General features: G+C 42.3%; 1 protein-coding gene across 1 annotated transcript in view; it reads left to right on the top strand.

Moving 5' to 3' along the window:
- The window catches only part of LDLRAD3 (low density lipoprotein receptor class A domain containing 3), a 293,157-nt gene that overhangs the window by 139,143 nt on the left and 130,561 nt on the right, over positions 1-23,453 (top strand). Inside the window, 3 exon segments of the mRNA XM_033205049.1 lie at positions 718-843; positions 22,483-22,506; positions 22,509-22,616. Coding sequence (XP_033060940.1) covers positions 718-843; positions 22,483-22,506; positions 22,509-22,616 — 258 coding nt within the window.

The following is a 23,453-nucleotide window of genomic DNA, read 5'->3' as shown; positions in this document are numbered from 1 at the left end:
GAGACTCAGTATCCAGAATTTTTATTAGGGACTGATCACATAGGCACCCTTTGCTCAGCACGTACCAAAATTATAGCCTCCCAGAAGGAAGGAAAGCAGGGGTGTTCAGTGTAAGTTGTACTGTTTGCCTAAACAGTTTAGGCACAGTGAGCCACTCTTATTAGTTAGGGTGGTGCAAAGTCTCTCAAAATCCAAGTTCTCAGACTCCAGCCAAGGAAGAGCCAACCTTGCAAGGAGGTCTTTGTAAGCATAGCAGTTTCAGTTCTGTTTTGTTACCTCTTTTCTGCCCATCATCCCTTTGGGTGGTTGCTGGGTGGATTAAATGAGATGCTCCATACAGAGCTCTCAGCACACTGTCTAGCACAGTGAATACTTACTAAATGTTGATGCTTCAGCACCTTCATCCACTCATCATCCATTTACTTACCTGTTCTTCGTTCGTGGCTTTGTTCAGTACGTTTTGATTGGCACGTGCTGTGGTGCAGGGCTATGTTAGCCTCTTGGGTACTTTTGAAGCATTCCTCTCTAGATGATGCTGCATGTGGGTGTTCAATCTGGCTGGGTGTTTGAGGTGGGTGGTGGTAATGAGAAGAAAGCTTCAGGGACTTTAAGATAAATCTTAAGTGGACTCATTTTCACATTCAGTGTTAGTAGGATGAGTATGCAGTCATCTGAGAACATCTCCTGATGTCTTGCTGTTTCTTTTTCTTCCTGCAGCCAAGGCTAAGTCGAAATGCGGCCCGACCTTCTTCCCCTGCGCCAGCGGCATCCACTGCATCATTGGTCGCTTCCGGTGCAATGGGTTTGAGGACTGTCCCGATGGCAGCGATGAAGAGAACTGCAGTAAGTGCTGTGCACTTGGACGCTGTGATCCCTTGTTCTTTCCCGCCAGCCAAACTTGTCCACGTCGGTCACCCTCATCATGTGCTTCTTATACCTAGAGGCTCAGGCATTCTCTTCTGTTACTCAGATTCTGTTCTTTCCCACTTCTTGTGTAAATCTGTAAATGTTCAGCCACCATTTATCAGGGGCTCTACCAAGTGCACTGAGCGTGAGACTTGCTGTATTTTCAGTTCTGACAAGAGCTCTGCAAGTGCAGATGTATTATCCTTAGTTAACAAATAAGAAATTTCAAGTTAGAGAAGTTCGTTAACTCATCCAGGGTCACATAGTTCATAAGAAGCAGAGCCATTTCTAGGTTCATTCAAACCCTCCTCTGACTGATACAACACTTCATGTTTGTATGCTTGCTTACTTTTTTTCTTACTTTGAATTCTTTTCTTAAAAAAGTTGGCCGGGGCCAGGCGCGGTGACTCACGCCTGTAATCCCAGCACTTTGGGAGGCCGAGGCAGGTGGATCACGAGGTCAAGAGATCAAGACCATCCTGGGCAACATGATGAAACCCCATCTCTACTAAAAATACAAAAAATTAGCCGGGCGTGGTGGCGGGCGCCTGTAGTCCCAACTACTCGAGAGGCTGAGGCAGGAGAATCACTTGAACCCGGGAGGCAGAGGTTGTAGTGAGCTGAGATTGTGCCACTGCACTCCAGCCTGGCGACAGAGCAAGACTCCATCTCAAAAAAAAAAAAAAAAAAAAAAAAGTTGGCCAGGTGTGGTGGCTTGCACCTGTAATCCCAGCACTTTGGGAGGCTGAGGTGGGAGGATTGCTTGAGTCCAGGAGTTCAAGACCAGCCTAGGCGGCAAGGTAAAACCCCATCTCTACAAAAAATACAAAAGTTAGGTGGGCCTGGTAGCACATGCCTCAACTACTCAGGAGGATGAGGTGGGATGATGCTTGAGCCTGGGAGGTCAAGGCTGCAGTGAACTGAGATGGCACCACTGCACTCTAGCCTGGGCAACAGAGTGAGACCCTGTCTTAAAAAAAAGTGTTTATATGTTAGTTATATGCATACTATAAAAATTTATTCTTGAGAAAACAGTTCAAGTATCATAGATGAAATCAATGTCCTCCTTGACTGTGACCACCCTGATTTGTTTTACCTGCTGTATAATATTCCCCTGGTATCAGTGTGCACACACACATATTCACTCCCTCTCACCTTGCAGCCTAGTAGTCTTGCTGTTGGGTTTAACTACTCCTTACCTTGGATACATGCAGATCCTTCCTTTTAGCATCCTGCTGTCCATAATGACTTTGCATACAGCAGTCTCAGTGACCTTCAAGCCTCTCTTCTTCACCTTTCATACTGGCCCAGGTCTCCCATCAGGTTGCTTCATACCTGCCACTGGTCACTCTGGTCACTGTTTCTTCTTCTTTCCCCATTCCTCAAAATGTTTAGACTACTTGAGCCTTCATAATTATCATCGGCTCTGAACAAACTTACATGTTTATTTTCTGTGCATGTGTTTGTGTGTGTGTGTGTGTGTGTGTATATATATATATATATAAAGACTTTATGTTTTAGAGCGGTTTGAAGTTCACAGCAAAACTGAGAAGAAAGTACAGAGATTTTCCAAATCCTCTGCCCCAACACACGCACAGCTTCTCCCATTGTCAACATCCCTGACCAGGGTGATACAGTCATTACAATCAAACCTGTGTTAACACATCAAGTTCATAATCTACATTAGGGTTCGCTCTAGTGTTGACCATTCTATGGATCTTGATAAGTATATCATGACATGTAGCCATCATGTAGTATCATACAGAATAGTTTCACTGCCCTGAACATTTTCTGTGCTCATCCTACTCATCCCTTTTTGTATCCCCACCACATATTTTAATAAATAATTCTCTTCTGATTATTGTAAAGAACTTGCAAAATATAAACAAGTATAGAGAAGAAAGCAAAACTGCCCATATCCCATAAATTAGAATGAGACACTGTTAATATTTATGCCATTGTGTACCAGTTCTTCCCTCCCCTCTGCTCCTCCTTCCCTCCCCTCTCTCTTTCTCTCTTCCACTCTTTATCTTCTCTCTCCCTTTCTCTCCTCCTCCTTCTCTTCCCATCTGTCCCACTTTCCTCCCCACTTTTCTCTCACTCCTTCTCCCCTTCTCCACACACACACACATACACACATACACACAGCCCCCTTCTCTAAGCACATTGTACTTATTTGTAATGTCCTGTATCTTGTGACCATTTTCACATTATCAGTTTTTTCCAAACACAAGTTTTAACAACTTCAGTGATTCTTTTGATAGATTATGTTCTTCCTCCTGCCTCATTGGCTCGATTGTAAGTCTCTGATGAGGAGGATGACTGTCTCCTATGTCATGTATGCCTTTCTAGGGAGCAATCATGGCTGTCCTTTCCCAGTAGGGGCACAGGAAGTTTCTAACTCTCCCCTGCGTTTTGTCCTGTTGCCTTTTTTCATCATCTGGGCTCCAAGTGTCAAGAATCTGGCACCGCCAGCAGATGATTGTGTGGTTAGTAGAGTGATGGACATGCACCCCAGCAGGGAGGATACATATCACTAAGAGGAGAGGCGCAACTGGAAGAAATGACTCGACCCAGACTCTGGGCTTGGATTTGTGCTGTACCCTAATGAAGCATGAGTCGGATATGCCACATCATCTCTTGCATAGCGGTTTACTGGTCTGCACACTATGGGTGCTGAGAGCCTGCTTCCCAGGATTGTTGGAGAATTAGATGAAATAACTGAAAAGACTCAGTATAGTGGCTGGCACAGAGTAATTGATTTTTTAAAATAGTGGTTTAAAACAGAACTGTGAGAAAAGACCATAGTTACTAGGATTTTGCCTTTGATTTTGGACTTAGAAAAATATACTCCTTTTGCATTTTAGTTAATCCTTTAGTAAGTGAGTATCACCTTGATCTCTGCTTCCTGTTGTCCATGGGGATCTTATAATCTAAGGGAGAAATGACACACACAGACACACACACACACACACACACACACACCCCCCCAGAATAATCTAATGGCGATAAAATGCAAGTATGACACATTATAGTATAAGCAATCTAAATGATTATGTCATCCTATATATTCCCTGCCATAATTAAAGACCTTATATGATTTAAATGTTTTGACATTGGTCTTCCATTTTCTCTTTTTTTAATTTATTTCTTATTGTACTTTAAGTTCTAGGGTACATGTGCACAACGTGCAGGTTTGTTACATACGTATACATGTGCCATGTTGGTGTGCCGCACCCATTAACTCGTCATTTACATTAGGTATATCTCCTAATGCTATCCCTCCCCCCTACCCCCACCCCACAACAGGACCCGGTGTGTGATGTTCTCCTCCTGTGGCCAAATGATCTCATTGTTCAGTTCTCACCTATGAGTGAGAACATACAGTGTTTGGTTTTCTGTTCTTGTGATAGTTTGCTGAGAAGGATGGTTTCCAGCTGCATCCATGTCCCTCCAAAGGACACGAACTCATCCTTTTTTATGGCTGCATAGAATTCCATGGTGTATATGTGCCACATTTTCTTCATACAGTCTGTCACTGATGGACATTTGGGTTGATTCCAAGTCTTTGCTATTGTGAATAGTGCTGCAATAAACTTAATGTGTACGTGTGTCTTTATAACAGCATGATTTATAATCCTTTGGGTATATACCCAGTAATGGGATGGCTGGGTCAAATGGTATTTCTGGTTCTAGATCCTTGAGGAATTGCCACACTGTCTTCTACAGTGGTTAAACTAGTTTACAGTCCACCAACAGTGTAAAAGCATTCCTATTTCTCCACATCCTCTCCAGCACCTGTTGTTTCCTGACTTTTTAATAATCACCATTCTTACTGGTGTGAGATGGTATCTCACTGTGGTTTTGAGTTGCATTTCTCTGATGGCTAGTGATGGTGAGCATTTTTTCATGTGTCTGTTGGCTGCATAAATGTCTTCTTTTGAGAATTGTCTGTTTATATCCTTTGTCCACTTTTTGATGGGGTTGTTTTTTTCTTGTAAATTTGAGTTATTTGTAGGTTCTGGATATTAGCCCTTTGTCAGATGAGTAGACTGCAAAAATTTTTTCCCATTCTGTAGGTTGCCTGTTCACTCTGATGGTAGTTTCTTTTGCTGTGCAGAAGCTCTTTAGTTTAATTAGATCCCATTTGTCAATTTTGGCTTTTGTTGCCATTGCTCTTGGTGTTTTAGACATGAAGTCCTTGCCCATGCCTGTGTCCTGAATGGTATTGCCTAGGTTTTCTTCTAGGGTTTTTATGGTTTTAGGTCTAACACTTAAGTCTCTAATCCATCTTGAATTAATTTTTGTATAAGGTGTAAGAAAGGGATCCATTTTCAGCTTTCTACATATTTTTCCCAGCCAGTTTTCCCAGCACCATGTATTAAATAGGGAATCCTTTCCCCATTTCTTGTTTTTGTCAGGTTTGTCAAAGATCGGATGACTGCAGATGTGTGATATTATTTCTGAGGGCTCTGTTCTGTTCCATTGGTCTATATCTCTGTTTTGGTACAAGTACCATGCGTTTTGGTTACTGTAGCCTTGTAGTATAGTTTGAAGTCAGGTAGCGTGATGCCTTCAGCTTTGTTCTTTTGGCTTAGGATTGTTTTGGCAATGTGGGCTCTTTTTTGGTTCCATATGAACTTTGAAGTAGTTTTTTCCAATTCTGTGAAGAAAGTCATTGGTAGCTTACTGGGGATGGCATTGAATCTATAAATTACCTTGGGCAGTGTGGCCATTTTCACGATATTCTTCCTATCCATGAGCATGGAATATTCTTCCATTTGTTTGTGTCCTCTTTTATTTCGTTGAGCAGTGGTTTGTAGTTCTCCTTGAAGAGGTCCTTCCCATCCCTTGTAAGTTGGATTCCTAGGTATTTTATTGTCTTTGAAGCAATTGTGAATGGGAGTTCACTCATGATTTGGCTCTCTGTCTGTTATTGGTGTATAAGAATGCTTGTGATTTTTTCACATTGATTTTGTATCCTGAGACTTTGCTGAAGTTGCTTATCAGCTTAAGGAGATTTTGGGCTGAGGTGATGGGGTTTTCTAAATATACAATCATGTCATCTCCAAACAGGGACAATTTGACTTCCTCTTTTCTTAATTGAATACCCTTGATTTCTTTCTCCTGCCTGATTGCCCTGGCCAGAACTTCCAACACTGTTGAATAGGAGTGGTGAGAGAGAGCATCCCTGTCTTTTGCCAGTTTTCGAAGGGAATGCTTCCAGTTTTTGCCCAGTCAGTATGATATTGGCTGTGGGTTTGTCATAAATAGCTCTTATTATTTTGAGATAGGTTCCATCAATACCGAATTTATTGAGAGTTTTTAGCATGAAGGGCCGTTGAATTTTGTCAGAGGCCTTTTCTGCATGTATTGAGATAATCATGTGGTTTTTGTCTTTGGTTCTGTTTATATGCTGGATTACGTTTATTGATTTGTGTATGTTGAACCAGCCTTGCATCCCAGGGATGAAGCCCACTTAATCATGGTGGATGAGCTTTTTGATGTGCTGCTGGATTTGGTTTGCCAGTATTTTATTGAAGATTTTTGCATCGATGTTCATCAGGGATACTGGTCTAAAATTCTCTTTTTTTGTTGTGTGTCTCCCAGGTTTTGGTATCAGGATGATGTTGGCCTCATAAAATGAGTTAGGGAGGATTCCCTCTTTTTCTATTGATTGGAATAATTTCAGACGGAATGGTACCAGCTCCTCCTTGTACCTCTGGTAGAATTTGGCTGTGAATCTGTCTGGCCCTGGACTTTTTTTGGTTGGCAGGCTATTAATTATTGCCTCAATGTTTCAGAGCCTGTTACTGGTCTATTCAGGGATTCAGCTTCTTCCTGGTTTAGTCTTGGGAGGGTGTATGTGTCCAGGAATTTATCCATTTCTTCTCGGTTTTCTAGTTTATTTGTGTAGAGGTGTTTATAGTATTCTCTGGTGGTAGTTTGTATTTCTGTGGGGTCGGTGGTGATATCCCCTTTATCATTTTTTGTTGCATCTATTTGATTCTTCTTTATTAGTCTTGCTAGCAGTCTATCAATTTTGTTGATCTTTTCAAAAGACCAGCTCCTGGATTCATTGATTTTTTTTGAAGGGTTTTTTGTGTCTCTATTTCCTTCAGTTCTGCTCTAATCTTAGTTATTTCTTGCCTTTTGCTAGCTTTTGAATGTGTTTGCTCTTGCTTCTCTAGTTCTTTTAATTGTGATGTTAGGGTATCCATTTTAGGTCTTTCCTGCTTTCTCTTGTGGGCATTTAGTGCTATAAATTTCCCTCTACACACTGCTTTAAATGTGTCCCAGAGATTCTGGTATTTTGTATCTTTGTTCTCATTGGTTTCATAGAACATCTTTTATGTACCCGGTAGTCATTCAGGAGCAGGTTGTTCAGTTTCCATGTAGTTGAGCAGTTTTGATTGAGTTTCTTAATCCTGAGTTCTAGTTTGATTGCACTGTCTCGGAGACAGTTTGTTATAGTTTCTGTTCTTTTACATGTGCTGAGGAGTGCTTTACTTCCAACTACGTGGTCAGTTTTGGAATAAGTGCAATGTGATGCTGAGAAGAATGTATATTCTGTTGATTTGGGGTGGAGTTCTGTAGATGTCTATTAGGTCTGCTTGGTGCAGAGCTGATTTCCATTCCTGGATATCCTTTTTAACTTTCTGTCTCGTTGATCTGTCTAATGTTGACAGTGGGGTGTTAAAGTCTCCCATTATTATTGTGTGGGAGTCTGAGTCTCTTTGTAAGTCTCTAAGGACTTGCTTTATGAATCTGGGTGCTCCTATATTGGGTGCATATATATATATAGGATAGTTAGCTCTTCTTGTTGAATTGATCCCTTTACCATTATGTGATGTCTCTTTGTCTCTTTTGATGTTTGTTGGTTTAAAGTCTGTTTTATCAGAGACTAGGATTGCAACCCCTGCCTTTTTTTGTTTTCTGTTTGTTGGTAGATCTTACTCCATTCCTTTACTTTGAGCCTTTATGTGTCTCTGCACATGATATGGGTCTCCTGAATATAGCACATTCTCTTTTTTTTTTTTTTTTTTTGAGACAAGGTCTTGCTCTGTCACCCAGGCTGGAGTGCAAGTGGTGTCATCACAGCTCACTCCAGCCTCAACCTCCTTGGCTCAAGTAATCCTCTTACCTCAGCCTTGTGAGTAGCTGGGATCGCAGGTGCATGCCACCATGCCCACCTAATTAAAAAAAAATTTTTTTTTGTAGAGATGGCATTTCACCCTGTTGCCCAGGCTGGTCTCGAACTCCTGGACTCAAACAATCCTCCTACCTTGGGTTCCCAAAGTGCTGGGATTATAGGCATGAGCCACCATGCCTGGTCTCGTCTTTAATTTTCTAAATGAGTAAATTATACCCATTCCAAACTACGCCAATGAAGATTAAGTCAGTATCTTCCTCTGACATAGCTACCATTTAAAAATAGTGGTTCTGAAGCCGGGCGAGGTGGCACACATCTCACACACGAGAGTGTGAGATGGGAGGATTGCTTAAGCCCAGGAGTTCAAGGTCAGCCTGGGTAACATAGCAAGACCCCATCTCGATAAAAATAAATAAGTAAATACAATTTTTTTAATTAGAAAAAATAGTGATTCTAGCTCACTGTTTTGGAAAGTGGTAAATAAAAGTATGAGTCAAACTTTATCCCCTTGCTCCTATGTGAATTATATTTCAGAGTAATCAAATATCTGACTTTAAAAGGTTATTTTTTATTGAAGAATACCAGTGAATAGAAGAATAAACAAATGAGAGTATCTTCATTTTGTAACTCCTAATGAAGAATGGGTTTAGGTAATGATCATCAATGACTGCTTAAAACCATTAGGTAAAAAATTGATGGGGCCTTCATAATGGAGAGATCAGGCTGAAAACTCCTGAACCTACCAGTCAGTCTTTTCACAGACAGCTCTGAATTAGTGTGGATTCACTTCAAGTAGAATGTGTTAAAGAAACCTTGCCACTCTCTAGGTCACTTTAGAGTATAGTTGTCTTATATAGTACATCTGTGTACATTAGCCACCCCACAAGGCAGTGTTTTAATTTTTGCTTTAAGTATTCAAAAGTATTTTGAAGAGTTCCAAACGTATTGTATTTACCCAGATATTCACCATTTGATCACTCTTCCTTCATTCCTGATATTGCCAAGTCTTCTTCCAGTATCATTTTCCTCCTCTGTGAAGAACTTCCTTTAGCAATTCTTCTAAAGCTGGCAACAAATTATATTAGCTTGCCTTCGTCAGAGAATGTCTTTATTTCACCTTCATTCCTAACGGGTATTTTTACTGCATATAGAATTCTGAGCTGACAGTTCTTTTCTGTAAGCACTCTAACTATGCCACTTCCATCTGGCTTTTACGATTTCTGAAGAGAAATTTACAGTTTTTCAAGTTGTTTCCCCATAGATTATACATCATTTTTCTTTAGCTGCTTTGAAGGTTTTTTTTTTGTCTTTAGTTTTCAGCAGTTAGATCATAGTGTGTCTGGGTATAGATTTCTTTGAGTTTATCCTGTTAGGGTTCTCTGAGCTATTTGAATCTGTAGATTTTTGTCTTTTGCTATACATGTTCAGCTATTAGTTTTTCAAATATTTTTAAAGTACTGTACGGTTCCTCCTTTCTTTATGGGAGTCTAATGACAACAATGTTAAATCTGTTTTTATTGTCCCACAAGTCCCTGAGGCTCTGTGAGTTTTTATTTTTTTTATATTTTTGGGGGTGGGTGAGGGTTTCACTCCATCACCCAGGCTAGAGTGCAGTGATGCGATCATGGCTCACTGCAGCCTCAACTTCCTGAGCTCCAGTGAACCTCCCTCCTCAGCCTCCTGAGGAGCTGGGACCGCAGGCATGCGGCACCATGCCTGGCTATTTTTTTTTTTTTTGTAATTTTTGTAGAGGTGGGTTTTGATATGTTGCCCAGGTTGGTTTTAAACTCCTGAGCTCAAGTGATGCGCCTGCCTCAGCCTCCCGAAGTGCTGGGATTACAGGTGTGAGCCACCACACCAGAACTCTGTTCATTTTTTATCACTCCTTTTTCTTTTCATTGTTCATATTGGACAGTTTCTATTAATCTGTCATCAAGTTCACTTACACTTTCATCTGTCATCTCCAGTCTGCTTTCAAGCCTATATAGTGTTTTGTTTTGTTTTGGTTTGGTTTTTTTAGTTGTTTAAATTTCAGTTACCGTGTCTTTCTATTTTCAAATTTCTTTTTGGTTTTCTTTATATCTTCTCTTTCTTTGCTGAGACTTTCTATTTTTCCATTTGTTTTGAGAGTGTGTGTGATTGCTTATTAGAGTATTCATGTAATAGCTGCTATAAAATCTTCATCGTATAACTTCAACATCTGTGTCGTCTTGGCATTTCTCTGTTGATTGTCTTAACCCAAATGAATTGAGATTTTCTTGGTTCTTAATATGAGAAATAATTTTGGATTATATTCTGGATATTTTGATTATTATGTATGACACTGTGGATCTTACTTGAAGCCTAGAGAGAGTGCTTATATATGTGTTTTAGTAGGTAAATGACCTAGGCAGGTTAGGCCACAGGTTTCTACCAGCCCTTTGTGAGCTATGGTTACAGCCGTTTTCACACTGGTTTTGCAGTGCTATTTGGATGTGTCCTGCCTGTGCCCTTACCAGTAGTTTGTGAGTTCAGTCTTTGATGTGCTGATTAGGACCAGGTCCATGTGCATGCAGCTTGTGGGGATCATCCCAGGAGTTCATAAACAGTTTTATGGGTTAGCTTTTCTGAGCTCCTCTCTCTTCTTACTGTCTCTGATTCTTTCCAGTTTCCTGGGGCTCCAAAAGGGAGAAAATACGGTAAACTCACCACCATTTTGGCGATAGTTTAAATTTTGGTCTTATTCTCCATTTGGCCTGCTCCAAATTACCCTTTGCAGCTACTGCATGCATTCTCTTCAGGTTTTTAAGTGATATTCAGTGGGAAAGCCGGAGTGAGGTGTGATGACTGCATCTGACCTGGAGCAGGAACTTCCATAAGCCAGTTTCAGCAGCACAAAAAGACAGTCTTCTGATGCAGTGCCAAGGAATACACATCACCATTATGAGATCGTGCTGCCAAAAATATCCCACCTGAATCTGATCGAGCCTCTAAATCTAACCATTAGTTTACTGGAAATTCAGGGACAGGGGAATATGTTAATGACCCCACGAAGGGGCATACTTTTAGATACAGAATGTGGGAAATTCTTCAAGACCCAGTTTCATTCATAAATAAACTAAGAAAAAACAGAGGAAAAGGAAACTTATAGATTGAAAGAGAGTAAAAGACAAATTAACCAAATGTGATGTGTGGACCATATCTGAATGCTGATCATACAAATCAACTGTTAAAAAAATTGAGATAGAGAAATTTAAATTGTGGTTTGATACTTGATATTAAGGTATTATTATTTATTTTTAATGTGTAAGAATGGTATTTTGTCTATTTTTTAAAGTCCTTATCTTTTAGAAATATATACTGAAGTATATAAAGAGATTATGTGCTATCTGGGATGCACTTCAAGCCAATTCCATCAGGGATTGAAACAAAATGGTCAGTGAGTTGATAATTGTTAAACTCATGGAATTCAGTAAACCAGTCTCTATTTTTGTATATGTTTGAAATTTTCCATAATGAAATGGTGAGAAGAAATAAATAAAAGTTAAAGAAGTGGTTCTGTTTAGTGATGTCTTGACTTTAACAAAAATAACTAGAGAGTTATATTTTTAAAGAACTTTGGTTTGCAGACATGGGTTTTCCAGGTGTAGCATTCATTTTGCACTCAGGAGTGAGGGTAAGCAAAAACCCAGTATATATAATTCTTTTTTTTTTTCCGAAAAGGGTCTTGCTCTCATTATCTAGGCTGGAGTGCAGTAGTACGAACACAGCTCACTGCAGCCTTGACTTCCGAGGCTCAGGTGATTCTTCCACCTCAGCCCCGCAAGAGTATCTGGGACTTCAGGCGCACACTACCATACCAGGCTAAATGTTTTTTGTATTGTTACTAGTGTCAGAGTTTTACCTTGTTACCCAGGCTGGTGTCGAATTCCTAGCCTCAAGAAATCCACCCTGCTTGGCCTCCCAAAGCGCTGGGATTACAGGCATGAGCCACTGCACCCAGCCAAATTAAAAAAAAAAAAAAAATTTGTAGAGATGGGGTTTTGCCATGTTGCCCAGGCTGGTCTTGAACTCCTGAGCTCAAGCCACCTGCTTGCCTTGGCCTCCCGAAGTGCTGGGATTACAGGTGTGAGCCACCGTACCCAGCCCCTCAAAACCAATATTTTCTTTTAGAGCTTCACAATGCTGAGATTTTTGCCCTTTGACTGTTTTTCCTTTCTGCATTTTGCTGTTTGGCCTCTTTCTTCCGCTGTCCTCACACATTCTGGGCTGGAGGTGAAACCCTGGGTTGGCTGGCAGCACGGCTCTCACCCCAGTCCTCATTTAGTAAGGATGAGGACTCCAGCCAATAACTGAAATGGCAGGGTGTCTGGGGACCACGATAGAAAATTGAGTCAAGCTGATGATCTTCTGCTACAGCTTCTAGTGTAGTTGTGCCCAGAAAAACCACTGTGTCCTGGACTGTATCTCTCCACTGATGACAAATTTTTGCCTGAATTCTGAGCACCACTGAATCATTTAGCTACTATGTCTGTGTTTTTGTGCACAAAGCTCCACACTGCTGGCATATTTCTGTAGCTCTATTCATGTCAATCCAGATGAGAGTCCCCGTTTCCTCTTCACCCCTCAGCAATTCATCAGTTGTAGCCTCAGAAAGCTGTGTCTTTTATTGGGTAGACTAGCCGAGCTAAAAGTGTCAACAGGAGAATTTTTCCTCCCAGTACTCCAAAGCTACATCATCAAGGTCTCCTTGAAGACTCTTATATGACTGGTTTCCTTCGGAAATCTTTCTGGTTTGCCAAGGCTGGGCTGGGTCATCCTTTGATGTCTTCTCAGACTGTACGGGACCTTCTTCAAACAAATGTCACCTCATCAGAGAGGCCTTCCATAAGCACCCTATGAAAAATGACCCCTCTCCTCCCTAGTCTCCCACTCTGTTTCTTTCCCCTGCTTCATCCTTCTCCACACTTACTGTCTTCCCTATTACACGGTGCCAGCCATGAGATGGTATTATAGTGTGGCTCACAGCTATATTCCCAGTGCTACGTATATTGTCAGGCTCAGCCTTAGCAACAACAAACATTATACTGAATAAATGGTACTTCTCATGCTTTCTCGTAACGGCGTATTGACTTGCCTGTATAGTATACAAACTTTCAGGGCACATGAACTGCTTGGTTGACAGTTACTGAGCACTTACCTTGTATATGGCCTGTTTCTACATGCTTTACGTGGATGATCTCATTTTAGGTAGCTAGTATTATTACCTCCTTTTCATAGATAAGGGAACAGAGACATAGAAAGGATAAGTAACTTGCCCGTACCCACGCACTTTGTAAGTGGCATAGTTGAGGTATCCACCTAGGCAGTATAAATACAGAGCCTGAACTTTTAACTGTTATATGAATGTTATATGAACTGTTATATGAATGTTATATGAATGTTTCCAATACATTTTTTTTTTTAATGGAGTCTTGCTCTGTCGCCAGGTTGGAGTGCAGTGGCACGATCTCGGCTCACTGCAACCTCCACCTCCTGGATTCAAGCAATTTTCTTGTCTCAGACTCCTGAGTAGCTGGGATCATAGGTGCGTGCCACCACGCCCAGCAAATTTTTGCCCAATACATATTTTTTAGAGACAGGGTTTTGCTCTATTGCCCAGGTTAGAATGCAGTGGTACAATCATAGCTCACTGTACCTTAAACACCTGGGTTCAATTGATACTCCCATCTCAGCCTCTTAAGTAGGTAGAAATACAGGTGCATGCCACCTTGCCTGGCTAATCTTTAAACTTTTTTTTTCTTTTTTTTTTTTTTAAGGGAAGGAGTCTTGCTATGCTGCCTTGAATGGTCTCGAACTCCTGGCCCCAAGCTGTCCTCTCACTTCAGCAACCTGAAGTGCTGGGACTACAGGCTTGAGCCATCATGCCTGGCTAATAATTATTATAATAAACATTTATTGAGCACCTACTGTGGCCCGCATGCTATTTTCCATGCTTTGCTCATTTAATTTTTATAAAAGTTGATGACAGGACATTATTTTTATCCTCACTTTACAGATGAGGACGTTGAGGCTTGGAGAAGTTGAATAATTTTTCCAACATCATATAGCTGGTGAAGTGGTAGGCTGAAATTTGAGCCCAGGTGGACTTCACACCTTCACTTCTAACCACTACAGCAAAATGTGTGCTTGGAATTGTCAGCTGGGGCAGATCATAAAAAGTTGAGATTATAAAAGGTTATATATTATACTCAGTGAGAAGCAGTTGATACTGATCTGATGCAGGATGAGGAGAGGAAGAAGGTCACATGACTGGAGACTGGGGAAGTGGGACATGGTGGCACTCTCATAGCAGTAAGACCACAGGAAGAGGGAGAGGTTAGGAGCAGAGGGGAGAATGTCAGTTTCAGATATGCAGAGTTTGAGGTGAGAGGGTATTCAGGCAGAGGAACCCATGAGGCAGCAGGAGAAAGATGTTTGTGTCTGGGGGAAGGTTTAGGGAGCTATCCACAGAAAGGTGGTAATGGAAGTGGTGATACTGGACTTGTTCCCTGGAAAAGGCAGGGTTGGGTGTTGGACAGGAGATAACCATGTCCAGGAAGCCTTTACTGATGAGGAAGAAACAGACTGCCATTAGCAGTGACTCTGAGTTCTGCCAGTGGCCCCTTGCACTGACTCTAGAGGGGTTTTGAAAATTAAAATCCTCTGAGTCCTTAGAGCCTGAGGAAAAGGGAAGCAAGACTGAAATATTTTTGCCTCTTGCCTGCTTGCCCAGAGTGGCGGCCCTTTCCTTTCCTGCAGACACAGAAGAAGTTTCATGTGCAAAATGCGGCTGCACATAGGCTATGTTCTGTCTTGGAGGGGGCAAGGCTGCTGAGGCTGGGGGACCTGGTAGCCTTGGGGCTGGGAGAGGCCCACAGGACCTGTTGAGCAGACTTTGGAAGGAGGAACTCATAGGTGTCCATAGGCAAGCCAAGGTCAAGGCAGCAAGCATTTTCCAAGTCACAAAGGGTGCAGGACTTGTTGCCAGGATGATTTGCAGGGAGACTGCTTTAGTGGGCTCTGGTTTCCTGGAGCCAGGCGCCCTCTATCCTGGAGGAGAAAAAGTCTCGGTGCAGCTCCCTCTCCCTCAATTGCCTGGTTTCCAGGGAAATTGGGGCTGGTAATACAAGGACCGTGTGGAGGCTGTGAGGTTGGGAAGTGAGCGGTGACCACCGCAGGCTGGAGGAGCCGATGGGAATTGTGGGGGCTAATGACAAGGAGTTTCTCATTTATGTGTTTTGTCAAGACCCTTTGAGGTAGGAGAGGAGCCGACTTCACAGACTTTAAATGAGTTAAAGAGTACATTTCCTAAGTCCCACTGTAGACAGATGGCTTCATTTCCTGTCTTGAAGCCAGTCAGTTGCTTTTGGGAGACCACAGTGGTCCCTCGGTCCTATCTTTTAGATGTGGTTGAAGTAAACCCTGCCAGTTTAATTAACCACTAAGCGGTTCCCTTCACTCCTGCCTCGCTCCCCTCCCTCTGCCAGAGAGAGAGAAGTTCTTTTTCCTGAGTATTGTGGCTTGGGAAATAGAGCTTTAGAACCCTGTGTTTTTTTTGGGTAATAATAACCAAGGAGCTTTTGAGGCTATGATTCAGTTTTTGAAGTTGACTCTGCAGACAATTTTCTCCACCCCTAGTGAAATAAATATTGTAAAATAACAATGTTCCTCTCCCCAGTTAACTGAGTAACATAATACATTTCTCAGTGACTGGTAAGCCGCAACAAGGACAAAGAAAACAAACATTTGGAGCACATTAAATATGGCTAAAAGATACTGAAACATAACATCTCAGAGGATGAAATGTTTCCCGGTCCATTTATGATATGTTCATTGAGCATTTACTATTTCCAGGGTCCTGGACCAGGACCCATGGGACCACAGAAACCCCTAAGACTTGTCCACCATAGTCCCAAATACAATCCTTCTGAAATCTGGCTGAGCCAAGTAAATAGCTGCAGAGGCTTTGGAAGAAATGTAGTGAAATCTGAGCTGTCTGGGGTCTTTGGAGAGATCTGCCACTCTGGTTAAGTCAGTCTGCTTAATAACTGAATATTTATGCCTTTCAACACCATCATCAGGAATCTCTCTGAGATGTATCGAATCTTGGCTTTGTCAAAATGTACCTTTTTTGGTAGTAGCACAGGGTCATTCTTAGGAACATTAATTTTTAGACCAGGCTATAATACAGGGCTGCCTTAGGCTCCTTTTTAGAACTTTCTAGTCTCTTTTTGAACTATCCTAGGCTGTTGTGCTTTTGGAATTCTTTTTAAAATACCTTTATTTTTATTTTTTGAATGTATGCATATATATATGGAGTACAGGAGAAATTTTGCTACATACACATAACGCATGATGTGATCAAGTCAGAGTATTTAGGTGTCCATTACTCAAGTGCAGTACACTTTTGTTAAGTATATTCACCCGACTCTGGTTTCCTTGTATCTCACTGTGTGTTTGTATCCTTTAACCCACTTCTCTTCATCTCTTTATCTTCCTCCCTTCCCCCTACTCACCCTTCCCAATGTCTGTTATCTATTTTTCCACTCTACTGCCATGTGATTACATTTTTAGCTTTTGGAATTCTTGAGGTTGCTTTTTAGAGCTTTTCTGTCCCCTTCTCTGGTTGTCAGTTTTTATTTCTTGCTGCCAGTTTGTCTACAAGGCAGCAAGTGACATCCCCTCTCCCTTTTTATTTGCTTTGTCTTTGGGAGCTGGTATGCAGAACTTGTTGGAATTTACATAAATGGAGAAGGCATAGTAGACCCTGAGAGAGGTAATGGCCTGAGGCCTTTTCCTTGAACATTGCGATGTATATTTTGATGGTTGGGAGGTGTTTTTCTCTAGCTTGCTGCTGGGTTTGGGCTGTGTTCCTCTACCATCCTCTACTTCTGTTTTTCTGCTCTGCAAAGGATGGGGGAGATTACACTGTGTTTTATGAGGAGTCATTGACAAGGAGGAATGCTAGGTGTGGTTGTATACAAGGATATAGCTATGTCTCTTGAGCAACTATGCCCCTGAGTGTGAAAGATACTAAATATTAAGAGGTGTTTGTGGACCAGGGAGAACTTTATGATGGGAGAGTAAAAGGGAAGGAAAGTGAATGCTCACTGAAACATTTCTGCTAGACTAGACGTTCAAAAATGTTTAGTGAGGTTTCTCAGACATACTGAAAAGGAAAAGTAAAGTAAAATGAACACCTGCATTCCCAACATCCAGTTTCAAAAATGTATCACGTTGCTGTATTTGCTTCAGAGTTTTAAAATAATAAAGTATTACCAAATATAATTAGAAATATCCAGCCATATCCCTTTGGGATCTTCTCTTCTCTGCAGAGGCATCCATTGCCCTGGACTTGGGGTTGTTTATTCCCATTCAAGTTTTTTTTTTTTTTCTTTCCGTATGTGTATTTTTTAATCCTGCTATGATAAGTAGCATTCTCTTGCGTGGGTAACTTCGTATGAATGGTATATAGTACAGGACATAGCCTACTACTGACACAGGATTTTTGTGGGCCATTTTGCCAGTTGGGTACCTCCACAGGCAGTGACGCTCCCCGCCCCGCCTGGGCCTTACTCCACCCCAGGTTTGCTGCTGGAGGCACCCTGCCCATTCAGCCCGCCCGTGTGATAGGTTGTACCCATGTTCAGTAGTTCCTGAGCTCTTGTCCCATGTCCAAGAAGAATGAGGATATGCTGAGAATTCAAAGGGTGAGTGGGGATGGAGAAAAATTTTATTGAGTGATAGAATGAGAGGGAATGCAGGGCTGGTTTTCTCCCCCAGTGTGTCTGGGTCCAGGGCTTTTTATGGACTCAGAATGGGGAGTCCATGCTGATTGGTTTGTGACTATGCAAAAAAGGTTAAAGTGAAGACACCACTCAGAGGTGGGCATGACAGTGTAGAAAACCAATTAGGAAAGGGTAGGTATATGTAAAATAAGTGATGGTGGGGATCCATCAGAGGAAAGTGCACCAAACAGGAAGGCAGTTTCTCAATCTGGTCCATGGATTTGACTTGTAGCTTGGCTTTCAGGCTTTAAACTGTCTTTGGCTTAGAGGTGGGGTTTCACTGGGGACCCACCCCTGTCTGCCCAGGCATTTGTCTGCTTCCTGGTACCATCACTGCTTGCTTTTCTCCCTCACCATTGTATTTGTAGGATTTATCCATCTTGACACCAGTTTATTCATTTTTCACTACAATACAGCATCAGTTGACACACTATGGCCCTATTTTGCCTAACACCAGCTTTTGTACATAAAGTTGTATTGGAATATAGTATGCCCTTCATTTACAAATTGCCTATGGCTGCTTTGCAACACAATGGCCAAGTTGAGTCATTACAACAGAGACAAAAGACCAAACAGCTACCAAAACCTACAATATTTACTATCTGGCCCTTGATAGGAGCAGTTAGCCAGTCCTAGCATTGTAACAGTATAACACATTGTATCTGTTCTCTTGTAAGTAAACATTTGAGCCACTTCCTTTCCTTCCCTCCCCTCCCCTCCCCTCCCTTCCCTTCCCTTCCCTTCCCTTCGCTTCCCTTCCCTTCCCTTCCCTTCCCTTTCGTTCTTTCGTTCTTTCTTGACAGGGTCTCACTCTGTCACCCAGACTGGAGTGCAGTGGCACAGACTCAGCTCACTTCAACCTCTGCCTCTCAGGCTCAAGCGATACTCCTGTCTCAGCCTCCCAAGTAGCTGGGATTACAGGTGTGCACCACTACCACCTAGCTAATTTTTGTATTTTTAGTAGAGGCAGGGTTTCACCGTGTTGGCCACACTGGTTTTGACCTCCTGATCTCAAATGATCTACCCACCTCAGCCTCTCAAAGTACTGGGATTATAGGCGTGAGCCACCGTGTCTGGCCCATTTGAGTCCTTTCTGATTTTTTAATTTTACAAATAATGATTTCAGTAAACATTTTTGTTTCTTCAAGAGTCTTGCAGTGGCTCACACCTGTAATCATAACACTTTGGGAGACTGAGGTGGGAGGATTGCTTGAGGCCAGGAGATTTGAGACCAACCTGAACTACATAGCAAGAACCCTGTCTCTACAAAACATTAAATAATTAGCCAGGCATGGTGGTATATGCCTGTAGTTCTGGCTACTCAGGAGGCTGAGGTGGGAGGATCGCTTGAGCTCAGGAGTAAGGCTACAGTGAGGTGTGATTACACCACTGCACTGCAGTCAGTGACTGAGACCCTCTTTCTTAAAAAGGAAGAAAACAGAGTCTCTCTAGAGCAGAGTATATAGCTGCAAGTGAAATTACTGGGCCATGCTATGTGCACCATAGGCTTTACTATTACTGAATGGGCCTCCCAGGTGGACGTACCAATTTACACCCCCGCTTGTAGTTTATGAGACTTGCTCTCCCTCCACATTCTTGCCAATGACCTGGTACTTTAAGACCTTGAGTGTGGGAAGTCTCAGGCATAGTGGCACATCATCACCAGTGACAGTATACATTATTTCACGTTTTTACTGACCATTTGCTGTTCCTCCTATGTTGGTTGCCTGATTACATCCTTGGCCCTTTTTTTCTATTGAGTTGTCTTTTCCTTTTTGAACTTTGAGAGTTCTTTACATATTCTGGCTACTAGTATTTTGGGTTATATTCATTAAAACCAATCTGTGACTTGGTTTTTAAACATACATACACCTACCTATAATAGACTTGTAATACGTATGTAGACATATACACGTATGTGACTTTTTTCCTTGGAAACTGAGAGGTTGAAAGGGTCTGAGACTGAAGGAAAAGTAAGTAGATGACATTGGTTTCAGCAAGGATGACTCTGCACAGCTTTCCCCGTCAGGAGGTTTACATAAGCTTGTGAACACCACATCTTGGAGCACTTAGAATGCTTTTCCCAGGCTGTCTGAGTGAGCTGATTGTTACTGATGTTTTGGTTGCATAGATGTGACCCACAAGGTCCTAGAGAAGCTGAAGGTCACGATGGTGGGATGTTGATGGACACAAGGGTTTGGAGAGCTGCCTTGGACAAAAACCAAACGTGATTTGTGGTTTCGGATTTCTCCATCTTGGTTTTGGCTGAAGTCAGACCTTGGTTTTGGCTTGATCCAGTTGAGCCATTCTCTGGCCCACAGTGATGTCAATAATTAAAACTTCAATCTTCAGGCCAGACCACTTTTGTTTGACTTTACATCATTGGTCCATCATCCTCAACACTGAAAGCACTGGCTTCCTCCATTTCCCCCACCTCTTCTGACCTTTCGGATCAAACTTTTGGAATTGAATAGTTAAAATAAGAAAGTCTTCAGTTCCTCAGATTTAGATAGTGCTGTGAAGTTAACCAAGTCCTTGCAGCTATGATCTCTGTGTGTTCACAATAGCTCAGTGAAGTGTAGGGAGAAGACAGATCACAACTGCCATCTTGCTGTTGAGGAGCGCAGAGAGACACTGGAGCTGGTGTGGCTCTGATCCTGTAGCAATGTAGCAATCTTCTGTGCTGGGCCTGGCATCCATTCTGGTGCTGTACTCACCACATGCAATGCGGGTGCTGACTCAGTTCATTCCCCGAGGTCCGGGATGACCCCTCTTCATCATTACAGATGTTGCTCCTCGTGGGAGGACCGCACTCTGCAGGACCGAGATTTACATAATGAGGGGAACGAGTATAACATTCCCTGAGCCTGTGCTACATGTCAGACTGGGCACTGTACATTTTCCCATGGATATCATTTGATGCTCAGATTAATGCTGTAAGTAGCAGGATCAGCTTCTTGGTCTGTGGCTGGCGTAGCCATACAGAGCCAGTGCTTAGCTGAGAAGGGGACCATGCTTGGTTTTATGTTCTGCTCTTGCCATCTTGAGTTTTTAAAATAATTTTTGACAGCAGATCCCACATTTTCAGTAGGCACTGGACCTCACAAATCATGTAGAGGGTCCTGTCCACAGATAAAGCAGCTGAGACTCAGAGAAGTGAAGTCATTTGCTCAAGATTAATAAGTGGCAGAGCTGGGATTGGAGTCATTTCTACTTGGCTGATTCAGTTATTGAAAACAGAGCCCTGGAATGAACCTTGTTTGAATCATACTGCAAGTAAATTGTACTATAGAACTACTGGTTTTCTGTGGAGATTTGCTGTTGTGTTGTTCAATAGTTTTGTGCTGACCTTGTACTGGCCAGTTGTCACACTTCTTAAGGGGAGGGCGCAGATCTGTCATTTCTTTTGAGGTCTCAGAAAGTGCCCAGAATAGGAGCCTCATGGAGGAGTTGCTCAGAAAGTGGTCACTGACCAACTAGGTTCATGGGCTTTTTTGTTTGCAAAGAAGAAATTGAGGCTACTCAGTTTACCTTAGTGAGTCACAAAGAATAAGTGAGGAATTAAAAGGCTGCTATGTCGTTAGAGAACTGGAAGCATCCTACACAGCTGTGGGATCAGATCATGTCATTACTTCCACAGTGGCAGAGGTGTGTCAATCCCTGCCTCAGCTACTCCTTCTGTCCTGGCTTTGCTCCATGTGTCTCTTATGCTACCAGCCATTCACTCTTGCCTCCTCCAGGATATGTGCATAAGGTTCAGGTTTTGCCCAGACCCCTCAGTGTCTGTTGACCAGCCTTCAAGTTGACCATTTCAGGTGAGGCATTGAGAGCGTGGGGGTGGAGAGTGGCAAAATAGATAACAGAGACCAGAGACTTGGAAGGGTGAATGGGGGGAAGGGAGGACGACAAAGAGATGAAGAGAAGTGGGTTAAAGGATACAAACATACAGTGAGATAAAAAACCAGAGTAGGGTGAATATACTTAACAAAAAAGTACTGCACTTGGGTAATGGACACCTGAATACCCTGACTTGATCACATCATGTCTTATGTATATGTAACAAAATTGATCACATCATACCTTATGTATATGTAACAAAATTTGCATAAATAAAAAAACAAAAATAGAAGAAAAAATTTAAAAGAATTCCAAAAGCACAACAGCCTAGGACAGTTTAAAAAGAGACTAGAAAGTTCTAAAAAGGAGCCAAAGGCAACTCTGTATTATAGCCTGGTCTAAAAATTAATGTTCCTAAGAATGACCCTGTGCTGTCACCAAAAAAGGTAAATGTTGACGAACCCAAGATTCAGTACATCTCAGAGAGATTCCTGTTGCTGGTGTTGAAAGGCACAAATATTCAGTTATTAAGCAGACTGACTTAACCAGAGTGGCAGAGCTCTCCAAAGACCCCCCAAGAAGTTTTAGAATGAGGCAGAGTAAGTCTTGTGTCCAGGTTTGGCTGGCCAGTCTTCCAGGATGGGCTTTGAGTGTGCCATCTTAGAAGATAAGCTTACTGCTTCCTGAGCAGGACACACCCCAGGCTGGAAGAAGTTCCACGGTCCCCAAGGGGACTTGCTGGCCTCGCTGGTCATGTGCTATGTTTTCCCTCCGCAGCAGCAAACCCTCTGCTTTGCTCCACTGCCGCTACCACTGCAAGAACGGCCTCTGTATTGACAAGAGCTTCATCTGCGATGGACAGAATAACTGTCAAGACAACAGTGATGAGGAAAGCTGTGAAAGTTCTCAAGGTAGGAACCTCTCAAGCTTTAAAAAGATCATTGCGACACCAAACTGCAGTGACGGAACGCACTAACACACTGAAAGGCAGAAAGCCACATCCGTCCCCACTCCCAAACACAATAGCTATGTTTTTGCACTCGGCCTCGCTTGCGGTCCTTGTACAGGTAGGTACCCGTGTTTACATGGCTTTAACTACAACACACCTACCATTTTGTATTTTGTATTGTTCCTGAATTAAATATCATCTATACATTTCTCTTCGAAACTATAATATGCCCCAACTGTGTTACATACCGTCATGTTGCCCTGCTGTGGTTTTCTGAGGCACTGCCTTGTTGGGGCGATCCAGGTTGTTTCTTTCCCTTGAATGACTTCTTTGGGATAAACTCCGCAGAATGGGATGTCTGCACAGGTGTGCGTTACACCGCAGCATGCAGCTGTTTGTTTGTTTTTTAGTTTACATTGCTGACATCATTGTCTCTGCCTGTCGGTTTTACAGTTTTACTGTACTATCACAGACATTCACAGGCATCACAACTGCTGCCCTATTTTTTTTTCCATTTTGCTAATTTGGTAGTCACAGAATGACAGCCTCCCAAAATGCTTTTATTTGCATTTCTCTGATTGTGAGCAGAGTTCATGTCTTTCCCCCTCATGTTTGTTTACTGCTGCGTTTCCTTTTTTGTGAATTGCCTCCTTGTGTCTGGGCTCTTGATTTGGCGCTGTTTCATGGAAGCTGAAGGATGCAGCTGGAGGACGAGCTTTGTTAGGGAGTCTGAGGAGGACACAATGGGGTAAGGTCATGTCCTCCCTTGTTAAAACTGACTGGGTACATTTCTTTACTC

The sequence above is a fragment of the Trachypithecus francoisi genome, unplaced genomic scaffold (genome assembly GCF_009764315.1).
Source record: "Trachypithecus francoisi isolate TF-2019V2 unplaced genomic scaffold, Tfra_2.0 Lachesis_group8, whole genome shotgun sequence".
In the NCBI taxonomy this organism is placed as follows: Eukaryota; Metazoa; Chordata; class Mammalia; order Primates; family Cercopithecidae; genus Trachypithecus; species Trachypithecus francoisi.
Note: the sequence above shows the minus strand (reverse complement) of the source record. Positions and strands in the feature narration are given on the sequence as shown.